Here is a 16,441-nt window from a genome sequence, read left to right on the forward strand (position 1 = left end):
GAAACAGACACGTGGACAGGGGTCCGCGTCGGATGGCATACTACGTCCGGACATCTTGGTCCGGACATTTGCGGGCATTTTGAGGGTCCGCGTTGGAGATGTGCTGACAAAGCTTGGAATATATTGAGGGTACTGCTAAGAAAAGATAAGCCTCTCTAAAAATGACAAGTTGCCATTTCCTATTTCTATAAAATGTCTAGATAAACACCATTGTGGTTGCACAACGAAAAGAATCAATGGAAGATACAAGCATCTCTGAACTAACAGCATTTGGTTTTTAATTATTTCCTTTACATTGCAGTGTAGATTAATCAACTTTTAGGGGATAGCGTTGGAGATGCCCTTAGGCACTTAATTCGAGGGACATTCTATTACCGTGATGTTTGAATTTTCAAGTTAGATTTGTGCATAATGAAATTCACCTGAATGGTTCAGCTTCAAGATGCTGGTTGCTGGATTGATGCTGCTACTTTGGCTGCAACTCATTTGCATGGATCTGACTACGCAAGGTAACTTTATCAATTATTTTTTCACTCTCCAATGTACTTCAATTGTGTGCCATGTCTTGTCTCAACACACAATCACATGTCGATGGACCAGTATGGCCCTGTATAGCCTGTCTGCCCATGGCAGGGACTAGAAAGGCAGAAGATGGCAGTAATTTAGTTTGGTTTAGTCATCTGTTCATGTCAGTCTTTGAATAGCAGATAAATGGGCGCAAATGCCTTTTTGGGTAGCTAAAATGTTAGTTTTGCTGTTTCACTTTATTAATCCGCTAAGGTACTCCCTTCTGTCCTTTGCCTGACTCACGCAGGGTACTGCAGAGGTGGGCTGGTTTTGTTCTTCGTGGTGAACAAAATATGTGGAGGTAACTGATCCGGCACACACAGCAACACTAGTTAATTGCTTATTTATCCGGCCAGGTATCAATATGTTGTTTGTTTCTTTACTAGAGCTCTAATACTATATGTTGCTGCTGGAGCACTCCCGGAGGCTTTAGAGACGCTCCGCAGCAACCAGCGACCAGACACTGCCGCTCTGTTCTTGCTTGCCTGCCATGAGATCTATTCACAAATTACCACAGAGTCTAAGCCTGCCGATGAGGTGCCTGGATCAGCAACGGAGCGGAGTCAAAAGCTCCTGTTCCCATCAAAGAATGTGAGTGACGAGAACCTGATTGCGGTCAGCGAGGTCTTCGGGCAGTACCAGCAGAAACTGATTCATCTTTGCATGGATATGGAACCAATTGTGAACTGAGGCTCGACACAAGTTTTGCGGATGAACTGAGGCTCGACATCCGGTCTGCAACTGTAATTGTCGAAATTTTGTGTGAAGCTTTTCATCAGGATCTGCCCAGTGCTGGATGCTGAGTAGAGTGTTGCGTGGTATGCTACCCAGGCATCGAAGAAACAGCTTTTGCGATGTTGTATTGTAGGTGATGACTGTTGGCACTGTTTTTTCTTGTACCAGTAATGTAAATTTTATGTGATGGGTTGAGCGAGCGACTGCGCAGTGAATTTAACCACAATGTATCATTTTTTTAGCAGAGATTACTACACTTGTTTTGCAGAACATATATCTGTTCAATCTGGGAAAATGTTTCACGTGCCTTGACCCATCACTATCAACCGGTGGATTAGCAACATATGTGTAAATCAACCTTGTGTATTTTGTTTTGGACGCCGATAACTGCCACACGTGTGGTATATTCGACATGCGCCCACATACGGTGTGTGATGTGAGCAGGAGGCAGCTCACACGGGCTGTGTGTGGGCGGACATTAGAATTGCCTACACGTGTGGGCGGGGCTACTTCGTGACACACGCCCAACAAGTACTACGCATCTTCACCCTGCGCGTGTGACATGAAGCAAAAATGCCCACACGTCCTGGCGCAGCTACGTTAGGTACCCCGCGGGGTGACGATTTAGTTGCCATCCTGGTTGGCAGATGTAGTTATCCGGGATGGCAAGTGTAGTTGTAAAAGCATGGCAACTCTACCTGTTTTGGTTAACTATAGTTGCCATGTCTAATTTATGATAGTTGCCGCGTGTAATCAAACCGTAGTTGCCGTGTGTGATTAACTACTTGCCACATATGGTCAAACAGTAGTTGCCATGTGTGTTTACCTAGTTGTCACGTGTGGTCCAACCATAGTTGCCATGTATTGTTAATCACATTGCCATGTGTGTTTATCTGGTTGCGACGTACGCGCAACTGCAGTTGCCGTCTAGCAAAGAATCACAGTTGCCATGTGTGTGTACCGAGTTGCTACGTTCGCGTAACTGCAGTTGCCATCCACAACGTAGGAGTGTCGTGTGGGACGAAAAGCAGTTCATCCACACGCGCATGACCTAGGTGGTGGCTGTGTGGGCAGAAACTAGTTCGCCCGCACAGCGCAGCTGGCAAACAGCGTGATGCGGGCGTGTGGGTAAACTCTCCAACGCCCACACACCAGCCCCGTCCTACGTGGCACAGAAAATCAACATTTTCGTGCCAAGATTCGTGCAAAAGGCACTGGACGACGATCCGGGTGTGTGGGCGAGTTGGGGAACACCCACACGTGTGGGCGTTAGTGTTTCCGTTTGTTTTAGGGAACTTGCATTTTGTTATGGTACTTAGAGCATCTACAGCCTGACCCCTCTAAGAGCAACTCCAATGGGGCGACCCATTTCGTCCGCATGGCGTCCTTTTGGGTCAGCGCAGGCAAAAGTGATGGCCCAACGCGCCGATCCAAACCCAAATCTCGTCGGCGCCGACGCATTTGCGGCTTAAATTTGCGCCCCAAATGCGTCGGCGCGGACGCAGAACGGACGCCACGTGCGCCTCCACGGTGTCCGCCGCGGCCCCACCTGGCGGTCGTCCAACCGCCCGCGGCCAACCTGGTCAGCTTAATTTATGACCTCGCACCTACGCGTCAGCGACGACGGTCGTCCTTTTTTAAGCTGACTGTGCGGCGGGGCCGTCCTCATCCAAATCGCCGTCCACATCTTCTAGCAAGGTCTGCTCCCCCGTCGCCGGCAAACCCTAGCCACCACCACCACCACAGCGAGATGGGGCTCTTCTTCGGCGCCAGCAGCAGCAAGGGCAAGGCCCCAGCCATCCCTTTCCCCTCGGAGCTCCTCCCGCCTCCGCCTCTGCGCGAGGTCGACCGCAGCGTGCCGCCGCCGCCGCTCGTCGTCCGCGAGGAGGAACAGGCGGCGGAGGACGCCTACTAGGCGGCCCTTGCGACGGTCTACCGGGAGAGCGAGGAGGACGAGCGGCGCAGGGTGGAGGCGGTAGAGAAAGAGGAGGCTCGGTACGAGGTGGCCATGGCGCGGGCCATTGCCCTCTCCGCGGCGAGCGACTGCGTGCTGCCGCCGGTGGCCCCGCCGTCCCCTCCCCGACGTCGCGTCAAGGCCGAGCCGGAGCCGCAGCCGGAGCCGTCCCCGAGCGCTACTCCTGGACGGGAGTACTGCGCGAGTGGGTCTCCGCGCCATCGGTTTGGATGGAGGCGACGCCGGCGCAGGAGGCGGCGTACATCGAGATGTGGCGCCAGCGACGGCTGGCCGAGGAGCGCTGTCGCGGCGAGTACGAGGGGATGCTCGAGCGCGACCTCGAGGAGGAGCAGCGCGAGGCCGAGGAGGAGGCGCGCCAGGCCGCGGCTGCACATGTGGCCGCACAGCCCCCCGCGCCGGCACAGCCGCCTGCGGCCGACATCGCCGCCGCCTGGAACACGGCGTTCCCCTGGGCCGGCCCTGCGCCGACCCTCATCGACCTCACCGACCTCGAGGACGACAACGACCACGCCTAGGGTAGCGTGCCGCCTCGTAGTTTAGTTTGCTTTTAGTTTTATTTAATGCTAATGTGGATGCGTGGACTCTCGCCGACCTTCCTGGTCGGCTTTAATGTTTAATTAAGTTGTTTTTATTTTTAAATATGCATGCATTGTTTTTTTGTCGGCGCTGTCAAAACGGGTCGAGCGGGCGTTGGGCGCATACGCCGACCCAAACGCGGAAGCGGACGTCCGTGTCCGCCTGGCCGACCCAAACGGACAAAAAACAGACAAAATCGTCGTCCGTTTGGGTCGGCCCGTTGGAGTTGCTCTAAACCCCCATGTATGTTCGGGCTGATGGCGTGAAAATGCAACCCAACCAACGCCCTTAAATTGGCCATATATGTTCCGGCTGTCCGGCACCCCTTAAACCCGACCCATATTTTGGGTGGATATGGGGAGGCCTGGAAGCGTCCAGGATTCGATAGAGCAGACCCACACCCAAATCCCTTCAATTTTTTCCAAACTAGCCTGCCCTGCCCTCTTCCTACGACGGCCCTCCCCTAGCTCCGTTGTCACCTTAACTTTGCCGCTATCTTGACCCCACAACAACACCACCATCGGCACAAAATCCCTCCTCGTCGCCCATGACATGATCGTTGTCCTGGACGCTGTCGCAATATGTCCTGCTCTCTTGGTCATATACATTTCCTTCCATGCGTTCGACAAAATGTCTAAGCTATTTTTTTATTCTTTTGTAGGTAAAACCATTCGTGGGATGAGGAGTTTCAAACCAATCAGCTTGGTGAATTCATTCAAAACGGCGTTTCGTCAGATGATGAGCTCATGATGACGATGAGCATTCAGGAGGGAATGGAACATTTGTTGAACTTCAAGGATTCGATCAAAAGACGGAGACTTGTACACCGTGATAGGATCGCTAGCGCACAACTGCTCTACAACGACTACTTCCAACCCGGATGGGTTTTTTCGGCGTCGCTTTCGGATGTGCAAACCCTTATTCTTGTGTGTGGTGGAGGGCATGCTAGTCCAGTCTCAGAAAGGATTGTTGCGAACTCTCCTTTGTAGAAATGCACGAACCGCTCTGAGAATGATTGCATTAGGTACCACTGCAGATGATGTTGGTGAGATGGTCCGGATGGGGGAAGCACATGTCTCGAGGTCGCCGTCAAGTTTGCATGAGCTGTGGTAAAGGTGTTTGGAGCGGAATACCCGAGAGAACCAATTGTCAAAGACACAGAAAGGTTGATGGCAATTGGAGCGCCAAGAGGTTTTTCAATCAGCTCAGTTGATTGCATACATTGGCAATGGAAGAGCTGTCCCCAAACATTTGCGCGGGATGCACCAAGGTCACACCAAAGAGGCCACCATCATATTCGAAGAAGTGGCATCAAAGGACTTGTGAATTTGGCATGCCTGGTTCTCACAATGACATCAATGTGCTCCAGCGATTTCCACTTTTCAAGAGACTTTGTGATGTGGATGCTCCCGTGCAACTACACGACACCGCGCACAACTACAACATGGGGTACCACCTTGCCGATGGTTCCTATCCCCATGGTAACAAATAATGCCTTGCAACAATGCAAGAAGCAGCCAGGAAGAATATGCAGAGAGCATTCTGAGTGCTCCATGCTCTTTGGAGTATTGTTTGTGGAGCTGCAGTGATGTGAGAATCAAATACATTGTGGCAACTGATGATATTTTGTGTTATCTTGCACAACATGATTGTCGAGGATGAGGGTGAAGGGGCAGCCCAAACACGTGATTTTGAGAATTCCGAAATAAATGTCCTCCTCCCAGAACAAGATGTCAAGCATGTCGTGAAATTTCTAGAGACTCGTCAGAATTTTCGAGATCAAAAAGTGCACATGTAACTATTCAATGATCTTGTGGAGCATATGTGGACCCACAATGGAAACCAAGGAATTTAATGTTTGAACTGTGCACTCAGAACAATTTTTAGGTTTGAACCATGTATTTTTCGCTATGAAAAAATGTTGTTTACATGTGGTATTCATGTGTACGATCGACGCGCATGTGTTTACATTTGAGGATTTGAAAATGAAAGACGTGAATGCAGTGGAGGACATTTGAGGGGTCGTCTGGTGCTGTCCGGGGTCACATCCGGAGGGGGTGGGGGCGGGGTCCGCGCATGTTTAGTGAGTCGGATTTGCCAAGTCCGAGTATACATGCTCTTAAGAAACTTGTAGTAGGAGTACTTCGGAATTTGGAAACTGCTGGCTTATCATTCAAGGAGGACGTCCTCGCCGACAGTTGGGTGGAAATCGTCACATTTGCATGATGCACCAGAAACAGGGATATTTTTTTTGGGTTTTTATCAGTTTTGCCATCGATTGTACTACACTACTCAGTTTTGCCACTAAAGTTTTTCACTGCTCAGAAATGCCACTGTTCCGTTAGGTGCGTGCTCAAAAAAGCCATTTTTTCACCGTTACCGTGAGGTCAATGGACGTTGACCGAAGGTAGACGACGAAAATACCCCTGTTCCTTTTGTCAACTATCCTCTCTTTTTTTTGAGCTATGGACCCATCTGTAAGGCGAGCATGAAAATAGAAGACGAAAATTGGAGCCGAGGTCAATGGATGTTGACCGAAGGTAGACGACGAAAATACCCCTATTCCTTTTGTCAACTATCCTCTCTTTTTTTGAGCTATGGGCCCACCTGTAAGGCGAGCATGAAAATAGAAGACGAAAATTGGAGCCAAGGGGTTTCTCGAACCCAAGACCACGACCTGGACAGGTGCGCGTGCTAACGAGTTGAGCTAAGGGAAACTTTTGGTATAGAAGAAAATGTATGTCATATATCCTTTAGGTAAATAATATTCAAACCGAACAGTATATAATATCATTTTTTGTTGCTCGCTACTCCATTTCTCCAGCTAGCTAATTCATGCATCACACACTAATTGACAGCAACAACAAATATGATAGCAGGAGCACATGATTTTCTAAATTTCTCTGAAAATTTCAGCATTGTGCCTGCCCATTTTTCTGAAAACAACACAAACGCAGCAAGGTTTACAAACTTCACAGGTGCAACCTTTTTTTACTTCTAGTATCCATAATTCCATAGCCATCCTGACCATCAGAACACGTGTATCAAATTGCACATGAGTATCAACAAGGCACCAATCAGCTACTACAAATTCTACACAAGAAATTCCATCTCTACAAGCTACTATGAGCCACACACCCACCACACTAAGAATTAGCATACTCACCCTGCAAGAATTTCAGAGGCTACAACATGTTGGGGCGTTCGGTGGCCGACGCACCTCTCCGATTCAAGACGGTTGTCCGTCACCATTGCCATGGAACAAATCACTTCAAGGCATCACGGGAGGTGGCGGAGCTGGACTTGGGAGGAGCTGCGAAGTCAGGCGGGAGAAGCACCGGAGCTGCCTGCCTCGAGTGGCGGTGCTAGGCCGGAGGCAGCGCCGAAGCCGCGCGAGGGCGGCGCTGGGCGGGCAGCGCGGCGGCTGCGGCGAGTGGAGGAGCGCCGGAGCTGGGTTGGCAGCCTGGCGACCGGCGGTTGCAGTTGAGGATCGGTAGACGGCGGATAGGGATTGTGGTTCCGGCTAGGGAAACTGATACGAGCAGGTTAGATATTGGATAAGGTTAAATACATCTGTTCCTCAAACAAATGCTTTCATTGGATGTGGTGGTTAGCTTGCCCGCTCACCACACTCACGTCTCTGGTTCGATCCACAATGTCGCTCTTTTTCCTCGTAATTTCTTTTCCTACTCCTTAACAAGTTGGGCCCACACCATGGAGAGAGATCTTGCAAATGAGACCAGGGGCATTGTAGTCATACTAGAAGAACGCCCGTGCGTTGCAACGGGGCCACATTAACTTTAAAAGTTCAATATTAATATTCTCATACATATCAAGTGACATTGGCGACCTTTTTACCATCAAATCCGCACACACACACTCTCTCCCTCCCTCTTCCTCACTCTCTCTCCCCCTCTCCCTCTCTCTCTAACACACACACACATATCCATCTTATTGGGTACGGGACCATAATCCATCTATTTCACACACACACGCTAGTGCATAACAATATGGATTATGTGTATTATATTTGCCACCACAACTGAGGGAATTAATTTCATGTAAATCAGCCAGCCACAGCTCCAAGAATACGTGGAGGAGGTGGCCCGGGTCAGCGTCGGCGCCGTCCGGCGCGGGCCACGGGCCCGCTTCCAAGTGCGTCTGCGCGCCGGCCACCCATGTCGGGTCCTTCAAGTGCCGCTTCCACCGCACCAACTCCCAGGGCCACGTCCACAGTCAGGGCCAGGGAAGCCGCCCTTCTTCGCCCCCTTCACCGGCCGCGGCCAACGCGGTGCCGCGGCACCCGGCCTCGCCGTCCTCGTCCTCCGGCACCGTCGCGACCCAGTGACGCAGCCCAAGCATCGGCCTCGAGAATCAAGAACGCTCGACAACAGAGAGGGAAGGGAAGATCATATACATGTCATAAGAAAGGGAGTTTATTTACTGCTCCCTTGATGTATTGTTTCCTTTGTTTGGAGATTGATTACCATCCGCGAGTTAAGGTAAGGTTAATGTGATTGAGCGATTTTTCTGAAAATCAATTATTTGTTTTCTAATTAATGTGATTGAGTGATTTAAGGTAAGGTTAATTAATTTAGATTTGATCTTTAGAGATTGCTCGTGATTGATTCTACATTACTAAATAACTTGCGCCAGTATGGAAAGTTCTGATCTGTTCAGATTTCTTTCGTTGTGTGAGAGGGTGACGCGAAAATAAACCGATGAAGTGGGGGAGGGGACGAAAAAAAATCTACGAAAAAAAACCCAGCAAAGGAGGGAGGAGGTACCAAAAAAAACCATGGGAGGTGGGACGAAAAAAACCCTGGAAGCGAGACTACCAACTGCTCCATTAGAAGTAGAGATAACGTGGTCAACGTCCATTGACCTCACAATAACGGTGAAAAAATGGCTTTTTTGAGCACGCGCCTAACGGAACAGTGGCATTTCTGAGCAGTAAAAGAATTTAGTGGCAGAACTGAGTAGTGTAATACAACCGATGGCAAAACTGATAAAACCCTTTTTTTAGTTGAAAATAGGGATATTATAATGAAATATGTACCTTTTCCCCTCACCTAGGGACATGAACCTGGTTCGAAACTTGACAATAATCATACTCGTAAACACTTTATTGATCGCCTGCAGGCCCTACATGTCACCACGGCAGAACAGCTCGAAAGCTTTCATAAGATCCACCTTTATTATGCGCCAGCACGATGCGAAAGAATTCTACTTCCACCTTTGCAATCTTTTTTTTTTTGCAGGAGGTTCGATCTTTTCATGTTAATTAACATGTGTTATAAAAAAATCCAGTCGGAAACAAAAACCTCGGGCATGCTTTTCTCGTGTTTTTCCATGGGAACATGCCATTCCTTGCGTTTCTATCCACTTTAACCATTCTTGATTCAACTTACAAGTCAATACCAACTCAAACACAGCAGCCAAAACCATCCTTTTTTACACAGAAGAAAAGCAAGCATATCGGACACAACGCAACAGTGTCAGATAACGTGTTTATGGGAGCCAACCCACCCAATCAGCCGAGCTGACCCGACCCGAGCCAAGTGGCCACCCAGCATCCTCCCACCACCATCCCCATCCCATCCCATCCGCCTTTATTTAATAAACAAAACCGGATAAGATCACGCATCCATCGATAACCCCAACGGGTTAACGAGCCGCAGCAAACAAGCAAGCGGACAAACGCCCCCGACCCCGCCCCCCTCTCGCTCCTGCCGTCGCCCTCACCACCGTGATCCGATCATACACGCGCGCGCGCGCCCGCCTCGGCGTCGTCAGCGCTTCCTTCCCTCCCCGCGAGCAGGCCGAGGTACGTACGCGAGGCGGCCAGCGCTCTCGCTCGACCGGCCCCTTCCGGCCCCCTCCGCGCGGCCGCTCGCCGGCGGCCGGCGGGGTCGAACGGTTCCTTTCTCGCCGCTGCTTCGCGCTCCTCTCGCTTGCTCTTCGAATCGGCGCTCTGCCTGCGCTCTGTTGATTAATTGTTTTTTTATTGGGTTGGTGTCGCAGGAGAGGAGGAGGGAGGCTAGGGCAGGAGGCGGCATGTCCGGGGGAGAGGAAGGCGAAGGGCGCAAGGTGTCTCGCGAGGACATACAGCTCGTGAGCCCCCACCCCCCATGATCCCGGCTCCGGTTTCCTCTTCGCATGATTTTTTAATAATTTATTCTCTAGCTGAATCCGAGCAGGCTCTGTTTTTTTTTTTCTCAATTTATTTCCCGAAAAAGTCTTTAGGTTGTGCGGTACTTGCAGGCCGGGCTGATTAGAATTGCTCGCCGTTGCAGTTTTATTTCTTTCTTCTTGTCCGTGTGTTTGATTCTGATTACTGTTGGCCCTTGAGAATGGAACGGAATGGCTGTGTTGAGGCAAAGGTACAGGTGAGGGTAATAAATGGGTGAAGGAAGGACGGAGGGGGGAATATGTGGCCCCCATTGCAATCGACTGAACTGGAATGCAAACTAGGAAATTTCTTAACATGAATTATGATATCTGATCGGTCGTCAACTACAACTAGTCAAATTTGTGTGTGATTACATCCTTCTTCTGAAGTCCTAATCATAGTTCATCAATGGGACGCATGCGATTTTCTTCAGAATTCGAAATTCATTGCGCAAGATTGTGCTACTAACAGGGTTCTGTTTCCCTCCAAAGACATTAAGTTTGAAGCAAGATGCTAACACTTCAAGACCCTAATAGTTCGCACTGACTACACACTCTTGTTTTTCCATTTTATTTTATTTTTTGATTTTGATAAAATGTGTTCGATGTCATTTCCTACCTTGCGGTTGGCTCTTTAGTTACTGCCATTTTCACAGACGTATATCTGCCTTGTTATGTATCTCCTATGTGTCTGAGTCTGTTTATCACATTGTATGCACAGTCAATTGTGGTTACTGTATATGGCACTGTATGTGTTTGTTTGACATAAAGTTGTGACTGGAATTTCTTTGCATCTAGATAGGATTCTTTGTTAGTTTTGTGCATGCATATTTCCTTGAAGCAATGAGTTTTCATGCGGAAACTACTTTACAGGTCCAGAATCTCATCGAACGTTGTCTTCAGCTTTACATGAACCAGAAAGAAGTGGTTGAAACTCTATCTTTCCAGGCGAAAATAGAACCCAGCTTTACTGAGCTCGGTAATACTCGTGAACTCAGAAGTTCGCTTACTTCTTATGTTGCACTTTTGCTTGATTTAGTTGAGTGAGGTATCACAACTGGCAACACTTAATAGTTAGATCCCATGGACTCCTTTTTTTCCCAACTTTTTACATAGCATACATGGTGCTTAAGATTGAAAGCACAGCTTTGTATTGTATTTGAATGCTGTATGTATATATTATGTAGTCCTAGCTTTATTGGCATGATGGTGTCAGCTTGTTAGTCTTTTTCCTTGTTTTGACTACCTTGTCACAGAATGAAAACATTACCAGCTCTATGTTTTTGTAAATATGATTGCAGTATGCAATGCCTTCATGATCTTTGCAGTTTCCCCATCCTTGAATAAAGCATAGCAACTTGAGCAAAATGTGCATTTTCTATAAAGTAGAAAAAATTTCACACCGTCACTCCATGAGGCTCTCTGATACCTAAAATTAATGACAGAGCCACGTAGGAGGCTTTCATGTGTCAAAGTAAATTCCATGCTGTGCGTTGAATCTAAACAGCCTTATCTTTTGAATTTAATGCCATTTCATTACAATTTAACATGATGAATGAATCCCGGCAATTAGCTTATGATGAAAAGGAATATTTGTCTTTCTATCAGAATTTTGGAGAACATAGTGATTCTTTTCTGACATTGAGAACATAATGATTCTATTTTTGTTCATAAACAATTGAATCTTCATTTGGTGTCTTTACTGGTACATGTATGGATGATTTGGCCCTCTCTTTCTCATCCTTATTTCCTCCAGTCTGGCAGAAACTTGAAGAAGAGAACCCTGAGTTTTTCAAGGCATATTATGTGAGGTTGATGCTTAAGAATCAAATAAATGTGTTCAACAAGCTCCTTGCGCATCAGTGTCGTCTTATGAATAAAGATCCTTCTGGAGCGCTTTCAATTACCCCTACTGCCCCTAATGGCTCTGACTCGAGCACATGTAAGTTTTTTTTCCTGGGTAGCTTTTATACAGCTAAGTTAACTGGGAGTCCACTTGCTATCTCCTAAAATTTTCCAGTGGCAGTGCAGTTAGATTAATATATTTAATATGTTGCCCATACAGAGCCAATGCAAACTCATTTGTATAATTGTATGGTAGTTATCTCATCTCCAGTGATAGTTTGATAAAGATTCCTTTTATTCATTCATTACAGATCAAGATCACTATTTCTGGTTTTTGCAAGTCTTGATTCTTGATTTATGCATTAGTAGCTTGCTTTTAATTTTAGCTACGTCACAACCCTATTTTATTATGCTCTAAAGCAGTCTTTTTCTTACTTCCTCAGTGAACCAAAATACATGTTTTTTACAAGACACTACTAGCACTGCAATTCCAGATAGCTTCCTACACAATGGAAATTCTAGTGGTGTAATAAATGGCGCTCCTGCTACTGACCAGTTTATCTATGGTGGTAAAGTTGTCCATGGTCTTCCTAGTGGTATGGATGCTTCAGTTAGTCTACTATCAGCGCATAATTCGACTGGTGGACAGTTTAATGGAGACAATGGCACAACAATGAAGGCAGAGTCTAGCTTTTCGAGCAATCCAGAGTTTGCATTCTGCAATGAGAACACTTACCTAGAGCCTTGCCAATCAATTGGGGATGCCTCTGGTGGGTCCTTTAGTAGCTCTGAACTGAATGGGCAACCACTTGGTGATACAATTCTTGACATGGATACGTCATCATATGGTTTCTTGAGCCAGATTCCTCGCAATTTCAGTTTCTCAGATTTAACAGAGGATTTCAGTCATAGTACAGGTACTTCTGATTGACATTTCTGATATTTATTCTTTCTGTTGCTTTCTTAAGTCCTGCTGTTACAATACTGTTATTATGTATTTGTAATACCCTTTTCTTTGGGTTCTCTGCAGAAATATTAGAAAATTATGGCAGATCCCCTTTCATCCCTTCTGAGACGAACAACTTCTCAGAGTCTACTGCTGGAGGACACACAGGTTAAACATCCTCCTTCCGTCCACATTCCTCGTTTTCATGCTCACCCACCCTAAATAAGGCAACAAGATAAACGAGTATTCACTCTGAATTACAGCACTATGCATTGATGCAATGTTAGATCTAGCTAATGGTTCTCTTGCTATTGTCAGAAATAGGAAATATACGGCTAGATTCCATATCTGAGGGTGTTAGTTATGAAGATTTTGGAAGTGATTAATCAGCTTTTGATCATACTGCCTGAGGTAATTTCGTGACCAGAAATAGGTTTTAACAGCTGTTAGGTAAATTCACAAATAGATAGATTTTCTTATTTTCATGTAATTGCCTGGTCTTCGTGTGGATTTGATTGGCTGGGGACCTGGTGTAAATGGTTAACCTACAACGGACCTTGTTTTCCATGTCTAAGCTGAAATCTGTACTGGCACATTCAATTGGTATCTTCTGGGTTGAAGTTATTGCCATTAGAATTAATCTGTGTAGAGAATAGAGCGAGTATAGCTCAAGAAGATTGTAGCTGAATGTGAGTTCACTACACCATTAGTCGTTATGCGGGCTTGGTAGTTAGTACATCAGAACAAAATAAAAAGTAGCACATGACCTTTATATTAAAACTGTGAAAACTGGATGATATGACCTTTATATCAAGAGTAAATGGCATGCTCTTAACTTGTAAGATTGCCATGGTTGAGTAACTTAAGATGGTACAAGGAAACTATTTCTTAGTTGGGGACACATGGATATCATCTTTTGAGGACATGGTAGTGGTGTGTGGTGTGTGGCAATGCTCTTGCCGGAGGTGAATCCGTTGTTTGAACTTGCATATTTTTTCCATAACCCAGCTGGCTAGCGAAGTGTTTACCTTTAGCTGATACCGTTTTAAGTTTTCCAAGATCTTCACTGTTCTAATATATTTTGTCCTCCATCCTATGTGTGCAGTTTGAGTAGTGATCCGCCATCTGTACAGAGTCGTCCTTTGGGCAGGCAAACCTCTATAATCATTTGCGGTGAACACAGCTAATTTGCGGAAACTGTTCGTTGTCGGACTTGCGGTTCTGTGCTGTAGTAGAAGGGGATGCAAGAAGCCTATGTTCGTGTATCCTTGCTGATGGTATTGTAGAAGCCTTCTGTAACTGTTTCAGTTACTTAAGATAGCATTAGGTTTGGTTGGAGCCCCCCCGTATGGTGGTTGAGTTATCATCTGTGAGAATCTTGTATAAAGAGTGTTCTTAACTGATGCTTATGGTTCGTACTTGTCCAATGTCATGTTCCACTTCCATTCAAACGAAGATTATTAGTCGCCTCTTTAAGGCTGGTAATATTATTTTTAAGGTTTTGCTATCCGATTGACGGACTGCTGTTATGATGATTGCGATTAAGATTACATTACTGGTCTTTATTTCCCCTCTCACTTTATGAAATCTGTTTGCAAATTTATCATCAAAGCATACGACAATAGAGATAATCTGCTAGTTCTGAGTCCAGAGAGGGTGAAGAATAAGTGGTTGAGACGATCTTAAAAAGAGCTAGAGCTCACTATTAAACCTATTAAGCTACACGTGAAGGACGGCCAACCAGCTATGCCACGTGGCGCAAGCTTGTTGGTCGTGTTGAAAAAGCTTTTGAATATTATTTTTAGATGGAGGTGAGAAATTTTTTAAAATGTCTTTTAGATGAAGGTGTTGACCTCATATATTTTTTTAAATGGAGGGCTGCGCAAAGTGGCGAGTGCTGGTAGGCCGTGTTGGTGATCTTTTCTTTTCTTTTTTTACTTCTTTTTCTAGATGGAGGTGATGTTTAAAAAAAATATTTTCCTAGATGAAGGTGAGGACTACATGTACTTTTTTAAGTAAAAACGTGCGCACAATTTTCTCTCAAGCGGCGCCACCTGGTGGCGCCCCAACCACTAGTGATGGTCCAAAGAGCGTATCTTAGCTCACTATGATAGGTCATGTCTAGTCATCACTAGCGGGTATTATGGAACTCGAAAGTGATTTAATTTCTGGACGTTCTTTTAGTTACTACTTCCTCCGTTTTATATATAAAAGTGTTTTTGACACTAGTGTAGAATTAGTCTTTTTTGTCTTTAGAAAGACAAGTAATTTGGGACAGAGGGATTACGCGTTGTTTCGTGCATCTAATACCTTTAAATGAAAGTATACTTTTTAAAGAAATTTTAAATTGGTGTTATATAAATTGACATGGTGCGGGAGGAGCAGTTTCGGGAGGCGTAGGCCGACATGGCCTACAACCTTCAGCTCCTCCAGGAGCACCGGCAGGCGGAGGAGCAGCTCGCCGCTAGAATCGCGCTGGATGTGGACGTGGCAGAGCAGGCCGTGATGTTCGAGTTCAAAGGGTATGTGTGATTTTTCATAAGAAAGTCCGTTGCCAGTACAGTAATACGAATCTCTCACTCAACGCAAACTATCTGTGATGATGTTATAAGGACATATTATGGTAAAATTTATGTGGACATGTTCGTCCACAATCTGTCTTTATTGTTAGAAATCGATTTAGATTTTATCCATTGTAAGGGCATTTCCAACGCCGACTCTCAAATCGCACGTGTAAGTTTGGACCATGCTGTCCCGTGTTGTGTCATTCAATGCGGACCTGTATTGGTCCGCTGAGCGATCCGGACGTATTTTTTCCCGCAAACCGGAGACAAACTGGGGGGGGGGGGCTTTGCGGGTGTCCGGACAGTTGGTACGTCCGCTCCTGATGGTCGTGGCCCACAAAAACACCCTCCCTTGCTCGCGCATGCTTTCTTTCTGAAACGATTAGCGCCGCTCCAGAGTGTCAGTGCTGCGTTCATGCCTGGTCAGAGCGGACGCGACCTCTCATTGGCGCTGGCATTGAAGCGGCGCGTCGGCCGAGAGAGCGCCGCCCGCGCCGCTTCCCGGTGCACGCGACTGCTTCGCGTTCAAATGACACCACGATCGTCCGTCCGTCCGTCTACCGCCCACATTTATGACACGCGGTTGCAATGAACCTACTCTGGCGCCACATGTTCGTCCGTTTGTTGCCCACCATTGCCATTCACCCACTATATAAACTCTAGCCTTGTCCATAGCCATAGTCATCCGCCTCCGGTCCCTTTCTCCTCTTCGCACTACTCCCACTATGGCCTCCTCGTGGTCCAAAACTCTTTGGGACGGACTGTCGCCGGAGTAGAAGAATGAGATGGCTGCCATTGCTGCTGGCTGGCAGGCAGCCGATGGCCGAAGACGTCCCAATGGATGACGCGGCCGAGGAAGAGCCGGCGCTACCCTCGTCGGTGCATTGCACCATGACCATCGGTGTGGACCGTGCCCATTACATGGACATGGTGCGGGAGGCGCAGTTTCGGGAGGCGTAGGCCGACATGGCCTACAACCTCCAGCTCCTCCAGAAGCACCAACAGGCAGAGGAGCAGCTCGCCGCCGGTAGGGCAATCGCACCGGACGTGGACGTGGCGGAG

At 47.1% G+C, this 16,441-nt stretch overlaps 2 protein-coding genes across 3 annotated transcripts in view; both read left to right on the plus strand.

Annotated features, from left to right (window-relative positions):
- The window catches only part of LOC123143685 (WD repeat-containing protein 11), a gene marked incomplete in the record, with an annotated part of 12,471 nt that extends 10,867 nt beyond the window's left edge, over positions 1-1,604 (plus strand). Inside the window, 3 exon segments of the mRNA XM_044562638.1 lie at positions 436-509; positions 815-868; positions 954-1,604. Coding sequence (XP_044418573.1) covers positions 436-509; positions 815-868; positions 954-1,257 — 432 coding nt within the window.
- A 7,840-nt stretch (positions 1,605-9,444) lies between these two features.
- LOC123143686 (uncharacterized) lies at positions 9,445-14,324 on the plus strand. 2 transcript variants are annotated; one of them, XM_044562639.1, is made up of 8 exons: positions 9,445-9,680; positions 9,878-9,967; positions 10,898-11,003; positions 11,781-11,966; positions 12,313-12,786; positions 12,900-12,983; positions 13,134-13,226; positions 13,921-14,324. In XM_044562639.1, exons 2-7 carry the CDS (start codon positions 9,911-9,913, stop codon positions 13,199-13,201), a joined length of 975 nt encoding a protein of 324 aa, XP_044418574.1. In that variant the 5' UTR covers positions 9,445-9,680; positions 9,878-9,910; the 3' UTR covers positions 13,202-13,226; positions 13,921-14,324. The 2 variants fall into 2 exon arrangements, with proteins under 2 accessions (XP_044418574.1, XP_044418575.1); XM_044562640.1 differs by lacking the exon at positions 13,134-13,226.
- The last annotated feature ends 2,117 nt before the right edge of the window (positions 14,325-16,441 follow it).

This window comes from Triticum aestivum, chromosome 6D, assembly GCF_018294505.1.
Source record: "Triticum aestivum cultivar Chinese Spring chromosome 6D, IWGSC CS RefSeq v2.1, whole genome shotgun sequence".
Classification (NCBI taxonomy): Eukaryota; Viridiplantae; Streptophyta; class Magnoliopsida; order Poales; family Poaceae; genus Triticum; species Triticum aestivum.

Coding starts and splice junctions, on each gene's coding strand:
- LOC123143686 (XM_044562639.1), top strand. CDS start 9,911: ATGTCCGGGGGAGAGGAAGGCGAAGGGCGCAAGGTGTCTCGCGAGGAC. Junction 9,968..10,897: donor CTCGCGAGGACATACAGCTC/GTGAGCCCCCAC, acceptor ACTACTTTACAG/GTCCAGAATCTCATCGAACG. Junction 12,787..12,899: donor GGATTTCAGTCATAGTACAG/GTACTTCTGATT, acceptor GGTTCTCTGCAG/AAATATTAGAAAATTATGGC.